Source organism: Sorex fumeus, unplaced genomic scaffold (assembly GCF_029834395.1).
Source record: "Sorex fumeus unplaced genomic scaffold, SorFum_2.1 ptg000072l, whole genome shotgun sequence".
Classification (NCBI taxonomy): domain Eukaryota; kingdom Metazoa; phylum Chordata; class Mammalia; order Eulipotyphla; family Soricidae; genus Sorex; species Sorex fumeus.
This window is the reverse complement of record NW_026606129.1, coordinates 49,145,345-49,172,530: the sequence shown is the minus strand read 5'-3', so window position 1 is coordinate 49,172,530 and position 27,186 is coordinate 49,145,345. Positions and strand designations below refer to the sequence as shown.

Here is a 27,186-nt window from a genome sequence, read left to right as displayed (position 1 = left end):
TAAGGGTTTGGCTAAATTATGGTCTTCCTTTTATTCCCATTCACAGCCGAACACGGTCCCCCAAACATAATCAGAATAGTTTTTGGGGTTCACCCACAGGTATTCAGGAGCTATTCCTGCACTCTGCTCCATGTTGCTCCTGGCCAGTCTCAGAAAATCAGGCAACAGTACTGAAGATCAAAACTGGGTGGGTCTCCTGTTTACAAAGCATGCACTCCTGTCCTTGTTTAGTCAACTTTTAAGAGAAAACATGGGGCCAAAAAGATATTAGAGTGAGTAAGTCTCTTGCTCTGCTCACAGCCCACCTGAGTTTGATCCCCAGCACCCCACTGCCCCCCCTCCCCAGTCTCCCAGCACTGCCAGGAGTGATTCCTGAGTTTAGAGCCAGAGCCAGGAGTAAACCCTGAGCGCCATCAGGTGTAGCCCTTCCCCCAAACAAAAGAAATTAAAAAGGAAAAAAAAAGTCATAGGCTGGGGGTAATGACTGGGGAGAAAATATTTCTCTAATCATTTCCCTCTGGGCCTACAAAAATGAAAAAAAAAAGAAAAGAAAGAAAAAGGAAAAGAAAAAGAGGGGGCAGCAATAGTGCAGCAGTTAAGGTGCTTGCCTTGCTTGTAACTAACTGGTTTCCATCAGGCACTCCAGATGGTCCCCGGAGCACCACCAGGAGTGATCCTTAAGCACAAAGTCAGAAGTAACCCCTGAGCACCAGTATGTGTGGCCCCAAAACAAAAATAAACAAATAGGGGCTGGAGCGATAGCACAGCAGGTAGGGCATTTGCCTTGAATGCGGCTGACCCAGGTTCGATTCCCAGCATCCCATGTGGTCCCCCGAGCACTGCCAGGAGTAATTCCTGAGTGCATGAGCCAGGAGTAACCCCCGTGCAATGCCGGGTGTGACCCAAAAAGCAAAAAAAGAAAAAATTTTTTAAATTAAAAAAAATAAAAAGAAGCACTACACAACCATTAGCTACTATATATATATTTTTTTGGGGGGGGGGGTCACACCTGGCAATGCACAGGGGTTACTCCTGGCTCTGCATTCAGGAATTACTCCTGGCGGTGCTCAGGGGATCATATGGGATGCTGGGAATCGAATCCGGGTCAACTGTGTGGAAAACAAACGCCCTACCATATTTACCATATTACTATCAAGGAGCTCCCAGTGGGATAAGCAAGGGTGGAAGAGAAAGAAATGAAGATGTAATAAGAGCTAAAAGGTAGGTGAACAGAATACTGACATCCACAGCCTAGACTGAATCCTAGTAGCAGGCAGGGCCCAGTCCTAGGTCATTCCGTTTTCTCTCTTATTATAAATTGGGGTCCGGATGCAAGGGGAGAGGGGTGGTAGGCAGACAAGGCTCCACAATATTGCAGTTTATAGGCTGAGTCAAGACTATTTCCTGCCTGACTTCCAGTGGCTCCGACGGCCTTCTGCAAACTCCACGCTCTCTCAGACTGCAGGGTGATGCAGCCTTGAGCCATAAGAGGGTATGTGGTGGGGGGACGGGGGTGGGGGTGGGGGAACCAGGCACGCGCGCGGGAACTACGCTTCCCAGCATGCAACGGGCTAAGGGAGCCTCACGGTCTCGAGCGGCGATTCGCAGGTTCAGCCGGGAGTTTTCATTGACCTCTAGCCCCCGGCTCCGGTCTGGCGGAGGCCCCGCCCCTTTCTGAGAGCGGGTGAGCGAGCCAGAATGGCGCGAGCTCTTTCCATCTCCGCCTCTCATTGGTCTAGCCTAGCTGCCATTCGGGAGCGAGGAGGAGAAGTTGCTCACTGATTGGTGGATTCCGTTTGGCGCCAACTAGGAAATGAGGGCGGGGCAGCGGCGGGTGCCAGAGAGCAGCTATTTACCGCGAAAGGCCACTTCGGCGGCGACAGCCCAGGAAGGAGGTGAAGGTCGCCCTGTTTGCTGCGACCCTGGCTAGGAAGTGGAAGAGACAGAGTGAAAAAGACGGAAACAGTGATCCTGGGCCGTTGCCTCGCGACTCTCCCTTCTCCTCTCCTCGACTTGCCGCGTTTGTTTAGATTTAATCTTGAGGTTGCCGGCGCCCGCCCGCCCGCTGGCCGCGCGGGCTGAGAGGGGACGCACCCGTGCATGTGGCCGGCGCCTGCCCGCTCCGCACCGCCACCCGTCCGCGCCGCGTACCGGCGTCAGCGGCAGCCCTGAACCGCGGGGTCGTGTTTGTGTTTGACCCGCGGGCGCCGGTGGCGGGGCGCGCGGCCGAGGCGGGTGCCGGCGGGGCGGGGCGGGGGCGGCGGAGGCGGAGGGAGAAGGAGCGAGAGCCCAGGGAGACCGGGCGCCGCCATGGAACTGGGCCCGGAGCCCCCGCACCGCCGCCGCCTGCTCTTCGCCTGCAGCCCCCCTCCCGCGCCTCAGCCCGTCGTGAAGGCCCTGTTCGGCGCGACGGCCGCCGGGGGCCTGTCGCCTGTCACCAACCTGACGGTCACCATGGACCGGCTGCAGGGGCTGGGCAGGTGAGGAGGGGGGCCGCCGGGACGGCTCTCTGGGGGGAGGATCTGGCCGGGAGAAGGAGGGGAGCTGCTCGCCCGCGGCCCCGCCGGCCAGGGCCCCTGCCATGTGCACCCTTCCCCCAGGCGGAATGTCGGGCGGGAGAGGCCGTTCCGATCCTCCAGGCTCCCCCTCAGCTCCGAGACGGGCCCGACTCCCCAACTGAGCTGCCCCTCCGGGCTTACCCCTGCTGCTACCCCAGCCAGCCCTTTGAAATCGAGGCGGGGTGGGGGGGTTGGTGAGGGGAAGCAGACCCTCCTAGGGCACTTGCTTCCAACCTTGGCTGAACCACCTCATGGGATCTTAGTTTCCTGTGAGCTTTGTTCCTCAACAAAGGGCCGTAGCGTTTTCCTTCCTGGCCTTTGTGCATAATCGTGGCGGTTCCTCGCCCAGGTTGCGTTCCGATGTCCATCCCATGCTTTCCTAAAAGCCGGGCATTTTTACTCGGCTTTGCATATTCGGAACCCTCCTGGACTTTTCCTTCTAGCAAAACATCCATCCCGCGGTGTTTCTGGAGAGGCCGAGGAAGCACATGTCATGGAACCTATTCTTGGAAGCAGGGAAAAGCAGCAGCATGGCCTTGTGTGGGTGTCTAGAGCACATCCTCCCACTTCAGGGGAAACCCCCCATGCTAGTGACCTTTCCTGCCCTGCAGTGCGATCCAGAGCGGCCACATCCCGGTTCTCAGGCACTAACTGCTGATCTAGACAACGTGTGGTCCGTGGTGAGGCCTAGAAGTGGTGGTGGCTGACAGCAGCCTCACTACTAGTTAATAGTAGCCTCAGAGGCCATACCCTCTCTATAACCTTTTCTTTATGGCTTTTGGGCCACACTCCCTATGCTCAGGTGGGCTTGGGTGACCATTTGGGGTGCCAGGGATCGAACCCAGGTTGGCCATGCGCAGGGCAAGCACCCACTGTGCTTACTGTTCTGGCCCCATGTCTGTAACCTTTTAGTGATGTTCTAAAAACAATTATTTCTTGATTTCAGTGAATATGAACAGCCACCGGAGGTGAGAAATAGCAGTCTTCAGAGAATGGGGTCCTCAGAGTCTACTGATTCAGGTAATCTTTTAGTCCCTTTTTAATTTTTTTTCTTGGGACTAGGGTGCAACGAGGTATGCTATGCCAGGTTCAGGGGACCATATGGTGTGCCAGGAAGTGAACCCGGGCCAGCTGTGCACAGGGCGAGCACCCTACCAGCTATACTATGGCTCTGGCTGCATTTTTTTTTCTTTTTTTTTTGGGTCATACCTGGCAATGCTCAGGGATTAATTACTTGTAGCTCTGCACTCAGGAATTACTTCTAGCATTGCTTGGGGGACCATATGGGATGCCAGGGATCAAACCTGGGTTGGCCACGTGCAAGGCAAACGCCCTACCTGCTATACTCTTGCTCTGACCCCTTTTTTTCTTTCATTAAAACAATTTTTGGGGGCTGGAGCGATAGCACAGCGGGTAGGGTGTTTGCCTTGCACGTGGCCAACCCAGGTTTGATTCCCAACATCCCATATGGTCCCCCAAGCACTGCCAGGAGTGATTCCTGAGTGCCAGGAATAACTCCTGTGCACTCCTGTGCATCGCTGGGTGTGACCTAAAGAACAAAAAAGGGGGGGGGGGCACTCCTGGTATGCTCTGCCTGGGGTTGAATCAGGATTTGTCTTAAATATTCCTAAGTATCTGTTGTGTGGGAAGCAGTACTTGGAATTTGCTGAAACTTGTGATATCACCTAGGAACTTAGTTTGTTGGGTATTAGAAGAAGGACAGAGAGAAGCCTTGGTATTGCACGACAAACATCCTTAAGAACTATGCCAAGATGGGCCTGGGAAAATTATGTTAGGCATAAAAAAGAATGTAAGGCACCTGGCTTTCAACCATACCTGAATTTGATCCCTAGCACCCTATATGGTTCTCAAACCCTGCCAGGAGTGATTCGAGTGGCCCAGTGACGTCTCCATTGTGACACATTGTATTTGGGATATTGAATATGTCACGGGTAGCTTGCCAGGCTTTGCCATGAGTGTAGAGCCAGGAATAAGCCCTGAGCACTACCAGCTGTGCCACTAGCCTCCCATAAAAAAGAAACTGTACAAAGAATGGCAGAGAAATAGCGCAGTAGAATACAGCACCAAGGCCCTGGCAAGAGTGATTACTTGAGCATAGAGTCAGGGGTAAATCCTAAGGCCCAAAACAACACACACACACACACACACACACACACACACAAATAAGAACTGCAAAGGACTCACTGCTAGTTTGTTGGCAGAAATAAAATGTACCAAGTGTCTGCAAGGAGGTTGTGTACTTGGTCTTGGGGATGAATTAGGGTAGTAAAGTGAACAGAATCACTTTTTCAAACCTAGGGCTTCTCTCATGCAAGGCAGGTTCTCTACCACCGAACCATATCTTTTGCTTAATCTTATCTCTATTAAATGACAGTCTGAAAATCTTAGTGGTTAAATGTAGGATCAAATTATTGAAAGCCTAATGAAATTATTGCAGTGAGCCTGCTAGGGATGAAATGTGCCAGTGCATTTTATTCTAATTCATATTACTGCTGGATTTATCTATGTTAGTATAGATGGAAATCATCCTGGGCACAAATTGCAGGTCTTCAAATGTAGGTTTTTTGTTCTCATTTTCCAAATGTGGGATCCTCATTTGTGTCGCATGGCACACGGTACTCTCAGTGAGGAGCTAATATTTCCAGTTTATAGGTTTATATAGACCTGGAGGAAGAATGTGTTCTAGACAGACAATTTGTTGTTTTTGGCTTTGGGGCCACACCAAGTGGTGCTTAGGGCTTACTCATGATTCTGTGCTTAAGCATTACTTCTGATGGGGCTCAAGACCATATAGGGTGCCCAAGATCAATCCCTAGTAGGCCAGGTACAAGGCAAGCACTTTACCTGCTGTACGATCTCTCTTTCCCCCTAAGCAGGCATTACTGAGACTGGGTCATGCTTAGCATGTCTTCCTGCTACCTTAGCTAAGATGGGTACCTCAGTTGGTGTTATTTTGTTCAAGGTAATCTATACTTGACTTTGCTTGTCCTGTGACTAATTAAATTTTCTAAAACCCCAAATAATTCAAGTTTTCTGATAAAACATTTAAAATTAAAACTATTAATTTCAATAGTTTCAAAAACAATTAAAATAAAACTATTCTAGAGGGGCAGCATGTTTCTTGGAGCACAGAGCTAGAGTAACCCCTAGCATCACTGAGTGTGTCCCAAGTGCTTTTTTGGGTCACACCTGACGATGCACAGGGGTTACTTCTGGCTCTGCACTCAGGAATTACTCCTGATGGTGCTCAGGGGGCCATATGGGATGCTGGGAATCGAACCTGGGTCGACTCTGTGCAAGGAAAATGCCCTACCCGCAGTGCTTTCGCTCCAGCCCCAAAACTTTATTGTTTTTTTGTCTGTGGTTGAAACCAGGTAACTTATAACTTTGAATTCTCAAATATCCCTGAAAAGACATGTACCCATAGGAATTTTTTTTGGCTTTTGGACCGCACTCAGCTGTGCTTACGGATTGCTCTGGCCCTGCTCAGAGATCACTTCTGTGTGTGCTTATGAGACCATAGGTACTAGCCAGGTTAGCCACATGCAAGGCAAGTGCCTTACTCCAGTGCTATCTCTTTTGCCTAGTTGTTCTTATTTATTTTGTTTGTTTTGGGGCCATACTCTGTGGTACTCAGGGCTTACCTTACTCCTGACTCTGCACTTAGGACAGACTTCTGGCAGACTCCGGAGATATATGGGATGCTGGGGATTGAATCTTGGTCAGCCATGTGCAAGGCAAGTGGCCTACCCTGTGTATTATTGTTCCAACCCCTGGTTAATCCGCAGCACCACATGGTCCCCTCAAGCATCAAGAGTACCCCTTTAAAAATTAACAACCAGGGCCTGGAACAATAGCACATTGTGTGGGCCACTTGTCTTGCATGTAGCTGACCCAGATTCAATCCTCAGCATCCTATATGGCCCCTTGGCTCTATACTCAGGGATTACTCCTACAGTCATGGGGGACCATGTGGTGCTTGGGTTCAGCTTTAGGCCCACTGTATTGTCTCTGATTCTGGCCTCTTTCGTTATGGTAATGACAATTACGTGAAATATGCTTTATTTATCCTGAGTTCTTTGTTTTAATTTTTAATTTCTCACAGGTTTTTGTCTGGATTCTCCTGGACCTTTGGACAGCAAAGAAAAGTGTGTATTCACTGCTTTCAATGTTTTCTATTTTTTTGTTGTTTTTATGGGCCAAACCTGTTGATCTTCAGACTGTACTCCTGGCTGTGCACCACACTCAGGAATTATTCCTGGCTGTGAGTAGTTATTCACCGGGGGACCATAATGGATGCCTGGCATTAAACCCAGGTTGATTAATCGCAAGGCAAGCACCCTACCTGCTGTACTGTCTCTCCAGACCCCCAAAATTGTTAATTCATAAAAAGGCACATGCATATAACATTTTTGGATTTGTTTAATAGCCAGTGTTCCTCAGGGATTACTCCTGTGCTAAGATGGGCATTTCCCTTAACGGTCCTCCCGTTGCTCATCGATTTGCACGAGCGGGCCCAGTAACATCTCCATTGTGAGACTTGTTACTGTGTTTGACATATCAAATACATCACGGGTAGCTTGCCAGGCTCTGCCCTGCGGGCGAGATACTCTTGGTAGCTTGCTGGGCTCTCCAAGGGGGTGGAGGAATCGAACTCGGGTCGGCCATCTTGGCCGCTTGTTAGGCAAATGCCCTACCGCTGTACTATTGCTCCAGCTGGACATTTCCCTTAAGACTATGAAATACTGGGGATCGAACTTGGGTCTGCTCTGACCCACTGTTCTATCTTTCTAGCTCCATATAAATTGTTAGTACAATTATTTTGTGCATCCTGCTTGAAATACAGTAATGTTACTGCTGAAGGTAAAAGACTGGAGCAATAATTTAGTGGGTAGGACATTTGCATGGCACACAGCTGACCCAGGTTTGATCCCTGGCATCTCATATATTTCCTGAGTGCAAAGCCAGGAGTAACTCCTGAGCATTGCTGGGTGTGAACCACAACCCCCGCACTCCCCTCCCCGCCAAATTCAATAATGTTATGGCCAGGAATAAGTGCATGTGAATTCATTTAATAATTTTAAAACACCTATGCAGACAGAATGCAGTCTAGGTTAAAGATTATTATGAGATTTGAGAATTGCAGAAATGGATGATATGTAGAATCTGACCTTCCTGCATATGGTTCTCCTGTTAGCATAATGTCTTTTGCATGCTTATGCAGTGCATAATCCCCGCAGCCCTCCCCACAGCACATTCAGCATCCTTAGAGCCAAGACAGCCTTCAGTTCTCACAAACCATTTCCCTCAAGCTGCGACAGCTCCAATCTGGGGGGGAAAAGAAAGAAGGGAGTCTTCTGCACTTACAATGTTGATTTCATTCCGCTTATCCTTACCTAATAGATAAAAGACTGGATATAAAAACTTAACTGTCATAAATAAAAATTAAATTTTGTTTTGGGGTTACACAAGGCATGTGCTTAGGAGCTAATCCTCTGGTGCTCAGGAGACCATGCAGTGCCTAGATCAAACTCAGACCTCCTACATGAAAAGCATGTGCGTTAACCATTTGAGCTATTTCCCTAGCTCACTTTTTTTGAGTATTTTTGAGGATTAGAAGGCAACTTTTAAAAAAATGAGAATGAGACATTATGGCTAGAGAGGTAGAGATATACTGATAACTTTTAGTATCCAGGTATCCTTCCTCAAAATTTTCAATAACTTACCATTATCTGTTTCATAGACTCTGAACTGCCTTAAGTACTTGTAAGACATGGTGCTTTGACCAGTGTATGCCTACTTCTCTTCTACCATTCCCTCATATGTCCTATTCATTCCACATCTGCCAGAGTATACACTTAGCATCTCAAACAAGTGAATATCCCCTTTAAAAAAAAATCTTGTAGGCCAGAGATAGCATAAGCTGAGCACGTGTTTTGCATGCAGGAGGCTCTGGTTTAAATTCCATCAGCACCGCATATTCCTAAAGCACACTGGAGGTCACCCCCAGCACAAGGTCAGGAGTAACTCCCAAGCACCATTGGGTGTGACTCAAAAGTACAAAAATGAAATTGTTCTTGGACTGAGTCTATGAGCTTACTACATGCACTGCATGTGGGAGACCTGGATTCTAACTCTAGCACTGCATGGTGCCCCAGCAGCAAGTAGTAGTAACCCCCTCATCATCCCCAACAAAAAAAGTCTGTTCTTTCATATTGTCTAAAAGGGGATATGTTTTTCTCCTGCCTATATCATAAACAGGATGCCGCTTGTAATGTGTACAAGCTTTACTTGCTTTATTCTCATTATTTACCTTCTGATCTCATTGCAGCCTTGAAAATCCCATGAGGAGAATAAATTCCCTACCTGTAAGTTAGTTCCCTTGTTTATTTTGAGATATCACTGAATATTTGTCCCTTTAGCTTACTGATCGACCCTTAATAGTATATGCTAATTTAGAGGTAAAAATATTTTCCTTAGTCTCAAAAGCATTCTAAATCAGCTTTAAAAGTTACTACCTCTTGGGCTCTTTCCTCCATCTCTAGCAATCAGAATTTTGTTCTTTTTGTGTAAATGTTACTTTTGGGTTGATTTGGCACCCTTATCTCTTAGAGGGTAGAAGCTATTGTGATGATAGGTGTAAAGCCATGTAGTGGAAAATGCTCTGTTTTCCAGGAAAACGGAGCTCCAGCCACATTTCCTGGTTACTTCCTACAGTGTATGAAAAGCTAGTCTTCCCACTGCCATTTTTATTTATGTGCCCTAATTCTTTTTTTTTTTTCCTTTTCTTTTAATACTTTGGTAGCAGAAGTTCTTGGGGTGTAGCCCAGCATTGAAGAGGAGTCATTCTGATTCTCTTGACCATGTCTTTCAGCTGATGGACCAGGATGAGAACAAGGAAAATGTGAGTATCACATTTGTGTATTGACAGGACAGAGGTAAAACCCACAAGCGTGGCTTACAGAGAAACAACTCTTGAGTCTGAGAAACCTAGGCTGAATCGTGCTGCTTACTTATGTCACCTTGGTTGATTTCTAATTTCTAGACTTCGTCATTTCTTTGTAAACTGGGAGTAATAATATGTAGTAGGTCTATTGTGGGAACTCAATGAGTTGATTTTTATAGATCATTTTAAATAGCTCCTGACAGAAGTTACTCAGAAGGTAGTTCGTTTTATTGTTAACTGGTTGGGGGAGGGAGGTATTTAACTCAGAACTTTGCACATGCTTGGCATATGCTCTACTGATTGACACATTCCCAGCTCCCTCAGATCGTAGCTCAAAAGTGTGATTTGATAATACCTGGAGTAGTGTTTCTGGAAGGGTCTTGCCTCCTTTGCATTGACCATGGGATGAGTTGTGTGACCTTGGGAAAGCTTTTTTTTTATTTCCCGCCCCTCTTGGAGAGCCTGGCAAGCTACCGAGAGTATCCGCCCGCATGGCAGAGCCTGGCAAGCTCCCCATGGTGTATTTGATATGCCAAAAACAGTAACATGTCTCACAGTGGAGACATTACTGGTGCCCGCTTGGGCAAATCGATGAATAACAGGAGGACAGTGCTACAGAGCTTTTTTTTTTTTTTTTTTTTTTTTAAAGAGGCCAGCAAGTCTCAGGGATTCATAATGTATTTAAACTGGTAGTTGAGTGCTGGAGTAATAGCACAGCGGGTAGGGCATATGCCTTGCATGCAGCCGACCTGGGTTCAATTCCAAGCTTCCAATACGGTCCCCTGAGCATCTCCAGGTGTGACCCAAAAAAGCAAAAAAAATAAACTGGTAATTGAGAGAGAGAGAGAGAGTGCGAGTTGGGGGCACATTGGTTTGCTTTGGGGCCAAACCCAGCTGTGCTCAGGGATCACTCCTGGCGGTGATTGAGACAGTTTGTTTTGAGTGCCGGGGATTGAACCCTGTACACCCTTGTGCAAGGTAAATGCCTTACTCGCTGTGTCATTTCTTCAGCCTGCAGGTAGGTTTTTCTGTTTTTCTTGTGGGGAACTCCCATGTGGTGCTTAGGAAGCCTGGGCGTTAGCTAGTGATTCTTAACTAGTAATGCAGTTGCCTTATGGTTCTCTTAAGGACCGGTCAGGGTCGTGTAGCAGTGGCCATATGTATTGCTGGTTTACACTTAAGTTTAGTGCTCCAGCCAGGCAGTACCTAGGGTCCAAGAAGGTCACATCCTATAGTCCTGCCATGGGAGACTTGTTGAGCAGGAGTCTGGACCCAGGGTCTTACACATGTTAGGTGTGTGCTCTACTGCTTGATTTACCTCTCTGGCTCTGAAATGAAAAGTTTTTTCTTTGTTTTAAGTGAGGTATCATGGTTCATACAGCTACTACTTCCAATCCCTCCAGTATTTCAGGATTCCTTCATTATTATCCTATGTTCCTTTTTTCCTCCTCCCCTCTTACAGTTCCCTGATCATGTCTCAGGATTTGTTTCCATTGGGAATTGTCTAATTTCTTTGTTTTTGTTTTGGGGCCATCCTGATAATACTCAGAGGTTTCTCCTGGCTCTGCACTCAGGAGTTACTCCTGATGGTGCTTATAGGAACATACGGGATGCCAGGGATCAAACCCGGGTCAACCACGTGCAGGGAAAGTACCCTAAAATGCTGTACTATTGCTCTGGCCCTACCCTTCTTTATTTTTATATACTCCATATACAAGTGAGATGATGTTTATCTTTTACTTTCTTGGTGGAGGGCCACAACAGGCAGTGCCCAGGGCTTATCCCTGGCTCTGTACTCAGGGATCACTCCTGCAAGGGTCATATTTGGTATCAGGGATTGAAACCCACATTGGCCTTATGGAAGATAAGCATCCTACCCATTACTGTCTCTCCAGTTCTGTATCTTTTACTTCTAACTCACTTCACTTAGCATGAGACCCTCCAATTTCATCCATATTGCAGCAGATGGCAAGATTTTATCATTTGGGGATGGGGGAATGGGGTACACACACTGCTGTACTCAGGGCTTACTTCTGGCTTTGAGTTCAAGGATCACTCAGGTCTGTGCTTTGATGACTGTGGTGCCAGGGATTGAGCCTGAGTCATGTGCAAGGTGTACCTTACCCCTTGGACTATTTCTCTGACCTCATTTTACAGCTGAATAGTATATGTAAGTTTTGTGGTATTTTGCAGTGCCAAAAATTGAACCCACAAACTTGTATAGGCAGTACTTGTATGAAGGCACTGAGTTACCACCCCAGCCTGAAATGAAAGTTTTGACTGCCATTTACAAGTAGTTATATGAAAATAATTTCTTTAGAGTTTAGAAAGTTGTTGATTTAGGGGTGGAGAGATAGTACAGTGGGTAGGGCACTTGTTTTGCATGCAGCCAATCCAGACTTGGGCCCCAGTAGCTCATATGGCCCCTATGCACCACCAGGAGTAATTCCTAAGTGCAGAGTCAGGAGTAATCCCTGAGCATCACTGGATATGGCCCTAAAATAAAAAACAAGATATTGATTTAGCTTACAAGTGTAATGTTTTGTGTACTTTAGTAAGGTGCTCCTTGTCTTAGAAAGTAAAGTATGGTATTTGACTTGAGAGAAAAAAGTGCTGCACAAGACCTTAGTTCTCAGTCTTAGAAATTCTTATTTCTGTGGATCCCGTGGTGGAATTAGATTAGACACGGGTAAACCCTTAATTGGAGGTAGTATAGAGGCAGTACACTGCAGCCTGCTCCCTTACTGTATTACTTGAGATGCAGCTGAGCCCCTAAGCTAGTTTTTATGGACAGTGGAAGATGTCTTGCCCATACTGTCTTGCAGGAAGCCTTTGAATTTAAGAAGCCAGTAAGACCTGCATCTCGTGGCTGCCTACACTCTCAAGGATTTGAGGAGGGTAAAGATCTCTTCACACAGAGACAGAACTCTGTCCCAGCTTGGATGGTACGTTCTATGGCTTTCATAGGGGAAGAGAATTAGAACATTCTCTTTGACCACAGTAGGGTTTTTTTTTTTTTTAAATGTAGGAGTACTGCTATTTATTCAGCCACTGATTAGCTGATTGAATTGGGCATGAACTCCACCTTTTTTTTTTTTCATTTTTTTATAATTGTATTTATTGAATCACCATGAGAGCAGTTACAAAACTTTCGGGTTTAAGTCTCGGTCATACAATGAAACACCTGTACCTTCACCAGCGCCCATTCTCCACCACCAAAAACCTCAGTATGCCCCCACCCCATACCCCCCCTACTGTGGGGCAGATGATTTCCACATTACTCTCTCTCTACTTTGATCACATTCAATATTTTGACACCAGACCCACCATTTGGGATTTTACCCCAACACTCAGATTTGCTGAAAAAGCAACAGTAGACAATTTGTTTTCTATTGCTGGTGAAGAATAGCTATGATGTTGTGTGGCTGCAGTAGTGACTGCGTGATTTTGAAATTCCGAAATTTTAACACTTAAATCTGGAGGGATTTGCCAAAACCTGCTGGGTTCTGAGATTTGTTCCTGAGTCTTTTGGATCATGGTCGTTAAGCAGCTTGATCAGGAGCCAGAGAGGACGTTCATGGGCGGTGACTTGGGGTCTTGTTGGGGTGGGGAGGAAAGGGCCGGCTCCATCCCCATCCTGTGAGGCCCCATGTGTCTTGTCACTGAGGGCCCAAACCCGACTGTCCAATGGCCTCTGGAGGATGACAGCCACTGAGACACCTAGGGGGAGCAGGTGGAGGGCAGCACCCTGTCCCCCCTGGTGTGGCCTGGCAACAGTAACCTACTGTGGATCCGGATGCATTTCTGCCAAAAGCTGTTGGATTTCGAGATTTGTTTGAGTCTCTGGGATCATTGTCATTAAGCAGCTTGATCAGGAGCCAGAGAGGCCGTTAGGACCACAGTAGTTCTTACTGTTGTTACTTCAACTTTCTCTTTTGAAACTAGCTGTCATATTTTTGGTATAATTGCTGAATCTGAGGAGCAGAGTAAGAGATAGTGTTTGGAATATTAGACTTGAGCAAGGAATATTTGATCTTGTTCATTCTGGGCTGGAGCGATAGCACAGCGGTAGGGCGTTTGCCTTGCACGCAACCAACATGGCCGACTCGAGTTCGATTCCTCCGCCCCTCTCGGAGAGCCCGGCAAGCTACCGAGAGTATCTCGCCTGCACGGCAGTGCCTGGCAAGCTACCCGTGACGTACTCGATATGCCAAACACAGTAACAACAAGTCTCATGATGGAGACGTTACTGGGCCCGCTCGGGCAAATCGATGAACAACGGGAGGACCGTGACCGTGACCATTCTGGGAAAACAGTCTCAGGGCACAGGGCCTGGGAAATGACTTGGTGGTAAAACAGATGTTTTACCTATGTGAAACTCAGCATTTACTTTATCCCTAGCTCTGGGGCAGGAGAGATAGTACAGTGAATAAGGCACTTGCCTTGTACACATCTCACCTGGGTTTGGTCCCTGGCACCTCATAGTTCCCTGAGTTCTGGTGTGAACCCTGAATACCACATGGTTTGGCCTCAAAACAAAAACAAAAAGGGGGGGAGGAGGTAAAGAATACCAAGTTATTCCAAGTCATTCTTCTAAAAATCTTTCGTAAAAGTTGTTTCATGTCGGGGCCAGAGCAATAGCATACAGCCAACCCAGGTTTGATTTCCAGCACCCCCATATGATTCCTCGGAGCCTGCCAGGAGTGATCCCTGAGCACAGAGCCAAGAATAGGCCCTGAATGCCATCAGTTTGGCCCAAAACAACAATCCCTCCCCACCCCACCCCCAAAAAAAAAGTCATGTGGAGCCAAAGGGATGTGTAACAGATGAGCACACCACATATAGTCCCCCAAGCCCAGCCAGGCATGTACCAAAACCAAACGTAAAATGTCTCGTATGAAAAACATTTTTTCATTCTTAACTTCATTGTGCTGAGAGCTTGGTTTCACTGCCAGGAGTGACAAACTCCTCCCCACGCTTCAGCAGAGTGGGAGTAGCCTCTAAGCACAGCCAGGTGCAGCACTAAAATACAAAACTTTGGAGCATTAGTACACTTGCCTTGCACCAACCTGGGTTTGATCCTTGACACCACATATGGCTCCCCAAGCACTACTGGTTGTCACTCCTGAGCAGAGCCAGGAATAATCTCTGAGCTCTCCTGGGTGTGGCCCCAAAACCATAATAAATAATTTAAAAGAATAAGGGGTCGTTTTGTGGTCTCCATTGACTTGAACCTTTTTGTCTTTCCTCATGTTAACCGATGATCCTATCAACTCTTGTGTTTGTTCCTGTTGACCCATTACAATTTTGTGAAAGTAAACCTTGTCTTTATAAGCATAGCCATAAGGTGAACTAAATCTGGTTTCTCTGTGAAGGCTAATCCTTTTTAGGCTTGACTCTTCTCAGGATTATGTGTGGATGTCAAGTCCTTTATGATTTAGTATTTATTTTTCTTTATTAGCTGCTAAAATTTTATTTCTTACAGAATTTTTACTCATAAAATTAGTGGACATATCCTTGGAAATCAAACCTGGTCATTTCACAAGTCATGTTTTTTGTTTTGTAGTTTTCCTCAAATGAAAGAGATAGTGATCCAGGGAGTGTTAGTCCATTTTTTATGCCACAGTCACCTGTGACTGCCACTTTATCAGATGAAGATGATGGCTTCATGGATCTTCTTGAAGGAGAGAATCTAAAGGTAGTGTGTGTTCTTAACATGTTCCTATTCCACTAATTTGTGTGATTTCACTTATCACCCTAGAAATTAGTTTGAAAAAGATCAATCTTTGTGTAATTTAACTGCTTGTGCTCATTTAGCAAGACTTCACTAAGACTTTGTTTTTAATGCAGTTAAATCCTGTGGGGACTTTAGACAGTGCTATGATTCTTACCCAGAAGATTCTTGACTTTATGCAAGAAACATTATATAAGAATAGTGGAAGGCTTTTTGCTACCTGATATAAAACTAGTGGGATTAAGGATACCACACATATAGTCAGGGAATACTAATTTAAGCTGTGTTCAGATACCTGAGTGGTAACCATGATTCTTTTGACTTTAAAGTTGGGAAATAAGTTGCACACATGCTTACCAAGGGTTACAGATTTAAATGAGGCACACAGTTAGGATTGGGAATATTCCCAGAGGTCACACCATCTGGCTGTGGTACTTGCCAGGGGTCAATCCCTTTTTGTAGTGCTTACACACTGCTGAATAGTGCAACAAGAAATTGCTTTTGGCACTAAGAATTTGAAGTTGCTATGATTGACTAGCAAGACAGGCACCCTGTCCATTTAGTGAATCTTCAATTGAGTTGGTGCAGGCAGGCATATCCAGAAGTGCTTTGGAGCTATTTCACCAGCTCTCAGGGACCAGAGACTGCTGGAGATCAAAATGGGGATTCCAACATGGAAAACATGCACTGTAGTTTTGAGCCTTCTTCCCAGCCTGTCTACTTACTGGATCTTTAAATTCTTATTTTTCTCTGTAGAATGATGATGAGACCCCATCATGCATGGCGAGCCTCTGGACAGCTCCTCTTGTTATGAGAAGAACTACAAATCTCGTAAGTTGTCCTATTGTCTGGAGAGAAACCTTCAGTAATTGAGCTCCTGGAATAGTGGACAAAACTAAAGCTTTGGGTCTATAAACCTTTCCTTTGACTTGTTATTAATGTTTACTAGTATATAGTACAGACTGAGACTGATACCCCTGACTATGAATGCAAAAAAGGGACATGCTGCGAGGACTGTAGCGATAGCACAGCGGGTAGGGCATTTGCCTTGCACGTGGCCGACCTGGGTTCAATTCCCAGCATCCCATATGGTCCTCCGAGCACCGCCAGGAGTAATTGATCTGCATCACCAGGTGTGACCCAAAAAGCAAAAAAAAAAAAAAAGAAAGAAAGAAAAGGAAAAAAAGGAAAGGGACATGCTGGATTGTAGCTCAGCAGTAGAGCATTTGCTTCAGATGTAGGAGGCAATGAAAAATGTCTGTGGCTCCCTTTCACCAATAAGAGAAAAGAACTTACTGGTCTATTGTATTTTTTTTCCCTCAGTTATGAGAAAATAGGGACTAGAGAATAATAGGAGGAGATAAACAGATAAATATGTATTTGGTTTTTAAAAAGTCAGAAAACCTTCATTGAAGAATAATTCATTTTACTTCAGATCATTCTCATATATTGCATCTAGCACAACATTTAAAAACTAATAGTTACTTGGTTTGCATGCTACTTACCCTGGTTTTATCCTGACACAACATATGTTCACCTGAGCACTTTTACCCCAATAAAAATAATAGTAACTCACAGATTTTTTTTCTTTCAAAATTTTTGGGCCACACCCAGCAGTTTTCAGGGGTGACACCTGGTGGTACCTGGCTCTGCACTCAGGGATCAGGCCTGGTGTGCTCAGGGGACCATATGTGGTGCTGAGGCTGAATTTGGGTCTGCATGCAAGGTACTGGGAATTGAACCCAGACTTGTGAAGCACGTGCCCTACTATTGTGAGTCATATCCCCCAGCTCCCAGGAACAAATGTTATGGTTAAATAAATTAGGTTCTTTTGGAAGATATAAAATATATGTTGATGGGGCTGGAGCGATGGCACAGCGGTTAGGGCGTTTGCCTTGCAAGCAGCCAACATGGCCGACCCAGGTTCGATTCCCAGCATCCCATGTGGTCCCCCGAGCACCGCCAGGAGTAATTCCTGAGTGCATGAGCCAGGAGTAACCCCTGAGCATCGCCGGGTGTGACCCAAAAAGCAAAAAAAAAAAAAAAAAAAAAGATAAGAAATATACATTGAGAACATTTTGGAAATGGCTGTCCAGTTTTTAAATTGAATTTTAAAATTGCCACTATTATTCAACATTGTGAATCACCATTGTATCACCTCAGCCCACCTCATTAAGGACCTTCACAGTTGGGGAATTTCTTTTCCACAGTTAACACAGACTGAATTGCTGGAGACATGAAATAGTGGTTTCTGTCCTGAGCTCAAAGATTTGTTTCCATCTCATTTGATTTGAAGAAAAGATGCCAGAGAGATAGCTCAAAGGGTTATGGCTTGGTGCTGGAGTGATAACATCGCTGATAGGGCATTTGCCTTGCACGAGGCCAACCCAGGTTCGATTTCCAGTATTCCATATGGTCCTCTGAGCACTGCTAGGAGTAATTCCTGAGTACAGAGCCAGGAGTAACCCCTGTGCATCGCCGGGTGTGACCCAAAACACACACACACACACACACACACACACACACACACACGACTATGTCTTTTGGGTGGAGTCATGGGGATGGGGAGCCACATTTGTGGTGCTCAGGTCTTATTCCTTCTTCTGTCCAGAAATTACTTAGAGGTGCTCAGAGGACCATATGGTATGGGGATCTAACTGGCTGGCTGTGTACAAGGCATTCAAGTAATAAGGTTTTAGTAAAAGGTGGGTCTCTCTTTTTTTTTTCCTCTTTTCTCTTTCCTCTAAGGGCAATCGAAGCAAGCAATTTGACTCCCCTTCCACATATAGCTCCAATACCCGATCAATGTTGAAGAGATCAGAACGATCTCAAGAGGAATCTCCACCTGGAAATCCAAAGCGGAGGAAGAGTGTGGCTGGGACAAGGCCTGAAGAGGCTGGTAGTCCAGAGAAACACCAGGAGGTTAGTTTTGCAAGTTCCTTTTTTGCTGGTGGAAAGTGATCTTGGGTTTTCCTGCCTAAATTGTCCATTTGAGGTTGGGAATAAGGCTCACTGATAGAGCATGTGCATAATAATGTGAAACCCTGTGTGCCGTTCCCGTCACAACATGCAAAGTATGTGCTCCATCCAGATCCTCTTCTCTTTCTATACCTTGTACATTATCTTTGACACTTATTTTGTTTTTCTTTATTCATGGAAGTATTTTCTTATAATCATTGCTTTAAAATCCTTGTTGATTACTTCAGTTTGTTCTGGTTATAGCTCCTTGGTTTTGTTTTGGTGCCTGGAGCATCCAGCTTAGTGCTTCCAAGGAGTTGTTCATGACAGGGCTACTACATGCAAAGCATATACTTTTTTGTCTTAATGTTGAACCACACCTCACAGTGCTCAGGGCTGATTCCTAAGTCAGGAATCACTTCTGGTTGTGCTCAAGGGACAGACAGTGCAGTGCCTGGATCAAATTGGGGTTGGCCATGTGCAAGGCAAGTGTCTCACTCCTGTACTATCCACACCGCAGCTCCCCACTGATCCCTCTTCCCTCAATCAGCTGTGTTCAAAGTCCTCCCTATCTGCTGTGCTATCTCTAAGCCCTCTTAGTCTGTGTTTTGGGTTTGTTTGTTTGTTTTGTTTTTTGAGTGGGCACACCCAGCAGTGCTCAGGGCTTACTTCTGGTGGGCTCAAGGGACCATTTGGGATGCCAGGAACCGAACCCAGGTTGGCTGCATGCCAGGCAAGTTTCTTACCTGATATACTACCTCTTTATCCTCTCTTGTTTTTTTGGACCTCATCCACTGGTGTTCAGAAGCTACTCTTGTTCACGTTGCTCAGGGGCGCATGTAGTGCCCGATATACATTTGGATCCTACACCTAAAATATGTGCTGCAATCTTTGAGTTATCTTCCCTGGCCCTTCTTATTCATTGTTTTGGTGAAAATAATGTTAATTTTGGTTTTGGGATTTGATCTGTCTTGTTTGGTGGAGCCAGAAATCAAACCCTGTGTTTGTTTCCCCTTCCCCCACCTTAATCTTTTCCTTAAAGTTGGAATTGAGGCCCAGGATGTGACTCAGCATTAGAGCACTTGCATGTGTGGGAACTCTGCATTTTTGGTCCAGGCACCACCTAAAACAAAGAGACAGGAGAGATAGTATAAGGGCCGAGGCTCTTGACTTGCATGTTACTTGTTCCTGTCATGACATATCTTTCCTCAAGTTGCCAAGAGTCATCCCTCAGCCGTGTGTGACCCCAAACCAAATAAATAATAAATGGGGTAAAGATATGGCTCAGTGGTAAAGCAAAATAATGACTTAGCTTTGGAGTTGCTAGATTTGATCCCAACATCTCGAAAAATTTTTTTTTACTAATTGAAAGACATACTCAGTAATCCATATTCATTTCACTCCAGATTCAATCAAGAGCTCTTTTATTTGCTAAGTGTAGACAACAAAAGTTGAGTCTCCTTAATAGAATCCAGATGAATGTTTGCAAAAGTCATGTTCAGAATCCTGATCTCATTCTTCATTTTTGTTGCAGAGTCCTCATCAATCTTTATCTTTGGCATATTCTCCAAAAGGAACCATTGAGAACATTTTGGATAATGACCCAAGGGACCTTATAGGAGACTTTTCCAAGGTAATTGAGAGCAGATGCAAGTAGGGGCTGGGGATATTGCTCAACAGGAGAGAATATTTCTTGCAGATATGAGACACAATAGTAATGCAACCCTGGACCCATAGTTTAGTGGTGCTTTGCATGTAGGAGGCCTAAGTTTGACACCTTCCCCGCAACAAAAAGGAAGCAAGCTGAGTTAAGCAGGAGTAGTCCTTGAATACTCCCGTGTGTGCCCCAAACTCACCCAACCCTACCCCCACATACTGGGGGGTGGAAACTACTGTAGAATCAAAAGATCATCTTAGGGTCACTGTTGTTTTTTTTATAAGCTTGTTCACATTAATTGATTACTTTCAATATTTCAACACCCGTCCCACCACCATTATTTCGAATTTTCCCACCACCACTCAAACCTGCCTGCCAGGGGAAGATGCTAGATAATTTATTTTCTATTGTTATGAATATTAGGAGAGGTTGCGCGGCTGCGAAAGTGGCTGCGCGTGTCTGGAATTCTAAAACTGTAAATGATTGGAGTCCAGAGACATCTCTGTAGGGAACTAATCCATTTTGAGATTCATTTGTGAGTCTCAAATTCAAGACCATTAATGCATTGGGATGGCACTCAGAGGCAGCTCATGGGCATGACAGCCAGGACCCCAAGCTGGAGGGGAGGCAGGAAGGGACAGGTTGTCTCCGCTGCCATGTGGCCTGGAGTCTTAGTTAGGGTCACTTCTTTCCTTTCTTCCTCCCTCCTCCCCCATTCCATCCTGAAGGGGAAAAAAATTAGAATATTTGGAGCTGAGTTGAATTTCTCCGTTGTACAGAGAAAATGTATTTGAGGGTGAAAGCCCCCCAGAAATTCCAGAGGCCCGTCATGTAGGCATGAACCCCATGTGCCACAGCACAGTGTTTTTAAAAGAAGTAAAAAATTATCTTGAGGTTTTTATATTCATATCCAGCTGACTGGCAGATAATGTGCTCAGTTCTGCCATCTAAAAATGAAGATAAATGCCTTCAGATTTTAGTTATAAATAAATGAATTGCCTAGCATATGATATTAGAAAAGTTGCCTCTTAACCAGCAAGCAAGCAAGCAATGTGAAAATTGGATTTGTGCATTTTCAATTTGCCCCCCCCCTTTTTTTTTTTAAGGGTTATCTCTTTCGTACAGTTGCTGGGAAGCATCAAGATTTAAAATATATCGCTCCAGAAATTGTAAGTAATCCTTTTAGAACCAACTACACATGGGTTCTAGTTATTCCTGGCAGCCAAAGTTGATTTTCCATGGCTTTCTCTCCACAGGTGGCATCTGTTTTGAATGGCAAGTTTGCCAACCTCATTAAAGAGTTTGTTATCATTGACTGCCGCTACCCATATGAATATGAGGGAGGCCACATCAAGGTATGGGTTTCTGAGGCTTCCTGATGAGTTCTCTCATGCTGACACAGAAGCAACTTGAACAGCATCTGATTTTCCAAATGTGGGATAGTGATTGCTTTCACTAGCTCACATGCTTTGAGAACTATTCACAGAGAAAGTAGAAGACTGGAGGGACTTTATAAGGCTAAGGCACTTGCTTTGCATGTAGCTGACCCTGGTTTGATCCTCATCATCCCAGGAGTAGCCCCTGAGCACTGCCAGATGTCTTTTAAAAATCCCCTTTCCTCCCCACTCCAGTATGAAAGGTCTGACCCAGATACACTAACTGGAAATTCTCTGGTCTATACTACACCGCATTGCTAGAGAGTGCTTCCTCTTCTGTCCCTTACGCCACCAGAAGCAGCAAGCTCCCTGGTCTCAAAACTTTATGATGCTTCTTCAGTTTGTGTTAAACATTATCTGATATCATGGGGAATTAGCTGGTGGTTCCATTTTATGTATTAACTTTTTAATCAGTGGAAGCACTGAGATAATGGTAAAGGCTCTGTTAAATACATGCTAGTCTTTGCTGATACCTTACGGCTTGTAGAGGCCTCAAGTTCCCAGACCCCACTCCAGAGTACACAATAGTTGGGAAAGAATTTGAGGTACCTCTTTAAAGATTGCTGTCACAGAATCACTAATGGTAGTGTCAGTCATGTACAGGCATGCAGGTCCCTAAAGTTTCTGGTGCTTTTACAGGGTGCAGTAAACTTGCACATGGAAGAAGAGGTTGAAGACTTTTTGCTCAAGAAGCCCATCACACCAACTGATGGCAAGCGTGTCATAGTTGTGTTCCACTGCGAGTTTTCTTCTGAACGAGGCCCTCGCATGTGAGTGTTGCATAAAAAAAGTGGACTCTGGGCTATGGTCCTTTGAGCTTTTGTAGAACATGATGGTGGTGACTTCAGCCTGGAGTGTACTTTAACATATTGGGCTTCCTCTCACATTCTTTGCATATTGCAAAGCATTTTCATGCCTTAAACTACCTATTTGGCATGTAAAAATAGTTTTATAAAGGTACAAAGCATATGTGATAGATGTTATCTCCGATTCCTATTTATTTAGCCGTCACCTGATCTCATAAATAGCTTTCTTGAGCAGAGTTAAAAGGTGCTGAGAACTTTCTGACTTCTTAGTCTGTCTGACACTGTTATTGCACCTAAACCATGCTCCAGGGATCTGGCCTTATTGTCAAATTCAGGGTGAAAAGCAGTACCTTCCACAGATACACACCTTCTTAGCAAGAATGTCCATGAAGATTTTGGTCTTTAGGACCATGTTTTAAATAATCTGTATTCCAATAGCTTCATCCAGGGGTTGGAGATTTTAAAAAGGTTAATGTACTTGCTTTGCACGTGGAAATCCCATGTTAATCCCTGGCATGCTGTGGTTCCCCAATCTACCCATATAGTAAATCTTGTGCACCACTGAATGGCCCCAAATAAACAAAAAGCACTGTTACTGTCATTCTCCACCCATTGTTCATCCATTTGCTCGAGTGGGCCCGGTAACATTGTGAGACTTGTTACTGTGTTTGGCATATCAAATACGTCACGGGTAGCTTGCCAAGGCTTTGCCGTGTGGGCGAGATACTCTCGGTAGCTTGCCGGCCTCTCCAAGAGGGGCCGAGGAATTGAAGGCGGAGGAATCAAACACGGGTCAGCTGGGTAGGCCATGTACAAGGCAAATGCCCTACCCGCTGTGCTATCGCTCCAGCCCAACAAAAGGCACGGTGCTAGAAAAGTTAATCAGAAGTGAATGATGGCGGTTAGAGACTAGCTTAACAAGCTGAGCTCATGCTTTGCATGTGGAAGGCCCAGATTTGATTCCCAGCACTGCGTGGTCTTCTAAGCACTGAGCTGGAAGTAGCCCTGAGCAGTACAAGCTGTGGACCAGAATAGAAGTGAGAGAAATTGAAAAACTGATTTGAAATTGGAAAAAAAAGGCCAAACAGTGGCCCCTCTGTATCCGTTCAGAAAGGACTGCAAGCTTGATATGTGACAGTCTTTAGTCAAAGGTGTAGTGATGGTGGGGACAGCAAAGACCTGAGTACAGGGAAGTGTCTCAGAGGAGAGACATACATGGTTGTGGTTTGTATTGAGAAAAGGGCAAATGGGGCCAGAGCAGAAGGACAGGCAGGATGCTTGCTTTACTGGGATCAGTCCCAAGTCCTGCAGCCTTTATCTCCAGAGGATGAGGACTTTGAGACTGACCACAGGAAGAGATGAAGTTTGAATCAAACCTAATCATTCATAATCAGAAGTATTCTTCAGAATTGGCTCTTAAATGCCAGATATAGTTCTCTAGTGGTCTCTTGAGAACAGTAGGGAACCAAATACACACGATGCCCGGTTTACATTTGGAGCTAATATTCCAGAGTGGTCAGGAGGAGGACCGACAGTAAGTAAACCATAGCGTGTTTACTTAGTAGTACTTCCCTGTACTCAGGTCTTTGCTGTCCTCCCCATCACTACACCTTTGACTAAAGACTATCACGTTTCAAGCTTGCAGTCCTTTCTGAACAGATACAGGGGGGCCACTGTTTGGCCTTTTTTTTTTTCAATTTCAAATCAGTTTTTCAATTCCTCTCTCTTCATGCATGAATGTGCTTCAGAATAAAACAAGACCCAAGGTCTCGGGGGACCTGCATGGTGACACACTATACGTTAGCTTTGATGGCAGTGTGTGGGCAATAAGGAGCCACCCACGGGTGAGACTATTCGGGAGAATATTTTGGTCCAAGCATAGGCTGCAAATCAGTGTCTTGAGGAAGGAGCACAATCTTCTTGAAAGCTTCAGGAAGAAAGAAACCCTCTTAGGCGGGGGTGAGGGCTGGTGCAGAGCCATCTCCAGGGGTGAGAGGCAAGTGGTATCTGAGAGGACTGGGTCAGATACAAGGAAGGCGGAGACAAGGGAGATAGTGCAGCCGTTCCCTGAACACTGCCACATACACCCCAAAACAGGTGGGCAGGGGCCTCCTCTCTACCTTTAATACAAGACAGCCTGTGAGCACTCTTCTTAAAGCTCAGTCATGCAGGTGGACTCAGTCTGTGACTCTTGACTCAGCTTTTGCCCTGAATATGTAACATCTGAGTTTGATCCCCAACACCACAGTGGGGGAAAACACAGCCAGGAACTTAAATTAACCCAAATTGGTTCTGAATCAGGAAGATGGGTGAAGAAACACTTAGCCCCGACAACCGCTTTCACCATGTTATTCCCACGTTTCTCAGGATGGATGAACTAACATTACTTTACTCCTATGTAGGTGTCGGTATGTGAGAGAGAGAGACCGCCTTGGTAACGAATACCCCAAACTCCATTACCCGGAGCTGTATGTCCTAAAGGGCGGTTACAAGGAGTTCTTCCTGAAATGCCCGGTAAGATGGGGGTCTCTGGCAAACATGGTCCTCTGCTTACTTGGGCTGGAGGTTGGATCTGATCATCCTAGCTGTTTCTTGCCAGGAGTCTACTCTGTCCTCCGGGGTACTCGGGCCTGTCCGGGTTTGCATTGTTGCTCCCAGAGTGGTCTGCGTCTGGGATATAGCTTCTGACGTCATGCTTCCTCTTGTCTTCTAGTCTCACTGTGAGCCACCCAGCTACCGGCCAATGCACCACGAAGACTTTAAAGAAGACCTCAAGAAGTTCCGCACTAAGAGCCGGACCTGGGCGGGGGAAAAGAGCAAAAGGGAGATGTACAGTCGTCTGAAGAAGCTCTGAAGATGGCAGTGCCCAGGAGCAGAAGCCTCCCTCCATCATCCTCCCCTTCTCCTCTTTGCTGCAGAGAAGTTTGACAAAGAGACCAGCTGTTTACACCTGGAAAAAAAGGCCCAGGGCTTCCACACCTTAAACCTACTTGCCACACTCCTGAAGTCGGAGCCCTGAGTATCCGCTGGCTGCATCTCTTCTGTCCCTGAGCCATCCTCTCCTGCCATCAGAACTGTGCCAAGGCTGTAGGCTGTCACCACAGCACAGAGCAAGATGTTCTGACTCCTCATCCCCCACAGTGGGAGGAACTTCCTCACCAGGCCGGGCCTTCATTCAGGAGGGCAGGGAAGAAGAGTGGGATTGGAGAGAAGTAATAATGGAAACACTGCTTGCCAAATACCAAAGACAGCCTGGGAAGGAAAGAGCTTTGTAGGGTCACCTATGTCTTTAATTTATTCAACTACATCAATCACTTTATTTTTGTTTTTTACTTTTTTTTTTAACTCCTGGAGACTTACTTAACTCCTTTAAGTCAAAATACTGCCATTCTAGGTAGGGTTTTAGCATCCCAGGGACTACCTCTGCTTTTAATATTTTTTTAAAAAAAAAAAAAGAAAGAGAAGGAAATGGGGGTGAAGAGGCAAATTTGAGAGTTGTGGGACAGTTAAGAGTGCTCTGTCACCCCCAGGAGGTGCTGCGGTACTGGGGCTGCTGCTATTGAAAGCCAAGAACTGAGATATGGTGGAAGCAGGCCCCCCAACTCAGACTTGGCTATAGGGCATAAGCTAAACCTCTCAGACCTACCTCAAAGGCCATTGATATCCATTCCTGCCCTCCCTCACTCCAGTTCCTTTTGATGCTGGTGTAGGGTCACAGTCATGAGAGCACTTCAGGCAGCTTCCATGGGCCACCCTCAGGTTAGTGCAGGTATCTGAGGAGGGGACAGAGGTGGCTGAGCTGGGAGGGGGGAGCATACACTGAGTGTCTTCCTTCTGATACTCTTATAGCTTTTACTTTAATTTTTAAAAAAATAGTCATTTTATGACTCTCAAGGAGTATCAAATCAGTGTTGACTGGGCCACCCAAGGGTGGGGAGAGAGGGCTGGAAGCCCTGGTCATGAGAAGGAAATGGGTGCTGGTGTGAAGATGACCACATAGAATATGTTTCTCAGGAGGTAGCGTAGTGGCTTTTGAAGGTAAAACTTTCTGAGTTTATCATGTTTTAATTTGAGGGGCAGTGGATGATGGATCACTACTTGCCTCTTCTAACCCCATGGGGATCCCAAAAGAATGCCTCCCATCCAAGGAGCTGGGGCTGACTTTGATTAGTTTTAGAGGGGCCTGCTTGGTTCCTGCTCACCTCACTCTTAGGTACTGGCCTCAAACATCTTTCCTCTTTGGGGTGTAGCCAAGTTTGTCTTGAACACAAGAGTCAATCTCAACTCTTGCCTTTGGCTTTCTATTCTGAGTGTGGGAAGGGAATCAGTGATATTGGCAATGACTGGTTGCTGTGTTACGGGTTTGAGTTGCATTGGCTATAAAACAATCTTGTTAGAAAAAAGTATATGTGGAATAGGAACAGAAGGGGCAGGAGAAGGCCTCACTCCCACACACCAAGAGGGATCTCTTTTGGTCTCTAATCTTGTTTGTGGGCATCCTATTGTTTATAATGCCAGAAGAGGGAGGTAGGATTGCCTTCAGATTGTATTAGGTTATTATTGGTAGCCAACTGCCACAGGCTCTGAAAATAAAAACAATCTTGAGCCCATGTTGTGCCTAGCTCTTTTTTTAATTTAATTTTGTTGTGCTTTTGGATCACGCTAGCAGTGCTCAGGTGATTTTGAGCGCCACCCAGGCCTATAGCAGTCATGCATGTCCTCAGCCTTTGCTGCTCTCTATCTAGCCCAATCTGCCTCATCGATGGATCTAAGGGAGCTGCTGCCCTGTACATTTCTAAATGTACTGAGGCTATTTCTAGTACCCTGTGTACTAGACCATTTCTAAGGCCTAGTGGCTGCACTCTCTTTAGCCCCCCCTAAATTTTCATCTAATGAAATGTATAAATTTTAACATTGGTCTCCAGTAGGCATTACTTATCAATTGCTTGCTTATATGGTGTGAAGACTTAGATGCTATCCAGGTTTACAAAGGTGTACATTAAACCTGAGTCTCCCTCCCTAGCACCTTATTTCTTCTAGATGTTTTTCCCTTTTGTTGATATTACCTGG

General features: G+C 45.6%; 1 protein-coding gene across 1 annotated transcript; it reads left to right on the top strand.

Moving 5' to 3' along the window:
• The first annotated feature begins 135 nt into the window (after window positions 1–135).
• On the top strand, window positions 136–25,556 carry CDC25A (cell division cycle 25A). The gene is made up of 16 exons (XM_056129714.1): window positions 136–225; window positions 1,769–2,480; window positions 3,505–3,578; window positions 6,685–6,727; window positions 8,911–8,947; window positions 9,385–9,483; window positions 12,351–12,470; window positions 15,092–15,223; window positions 16,016–16,090; window positions 18,008–18,181; window positions 19,752–19,850; window positions 20,981–21,043; window positions 21,131–21,229; window positions 21,950–22,080; window positions 24,519–24,630; window positions 24,830–25,556. The coding sequence occupies exons 2-16, from the start codon at window positions 2,311–2,313 to the stop codon at window positions 24,968–24,970; spliced, it is 1,569 nt and encodes a 522-aa protein (XP_055985689.1). The 5' UTR covers window positions 136–225; window positions 1,769–2,310; the 3' UTR covers window positions 24,971–25,556.
• Window positions 25,557–27,186: the final 1,630 nt, after the last annotated feature.

Excerpts from the sequence above, each read along its gene's own strand:
- CDC25A (XM_056129714.1), top strand. The coding sequence starts at position 2,311 with ATGGAACTGGGCCCGGAGCCCCCGCACCGCCGCCGCCTGCTCTTCGCC. Across the intron at positions 9,484-12,350 it reads AGGATGAGAACAAGGAAAAT|GAAGCCTTTGAATTTAAGAA; the intron begins GTGAGTATCACA and ends ACTGTCTTGCAG. Across the intron at positions 21,044-21,130 it reads AATATATCGCTCCAGAAATT|GTGGCATCTGTTTTGAATGG; the intron begins GTAAGTAATCCT and ends TTCTCTCCACAG.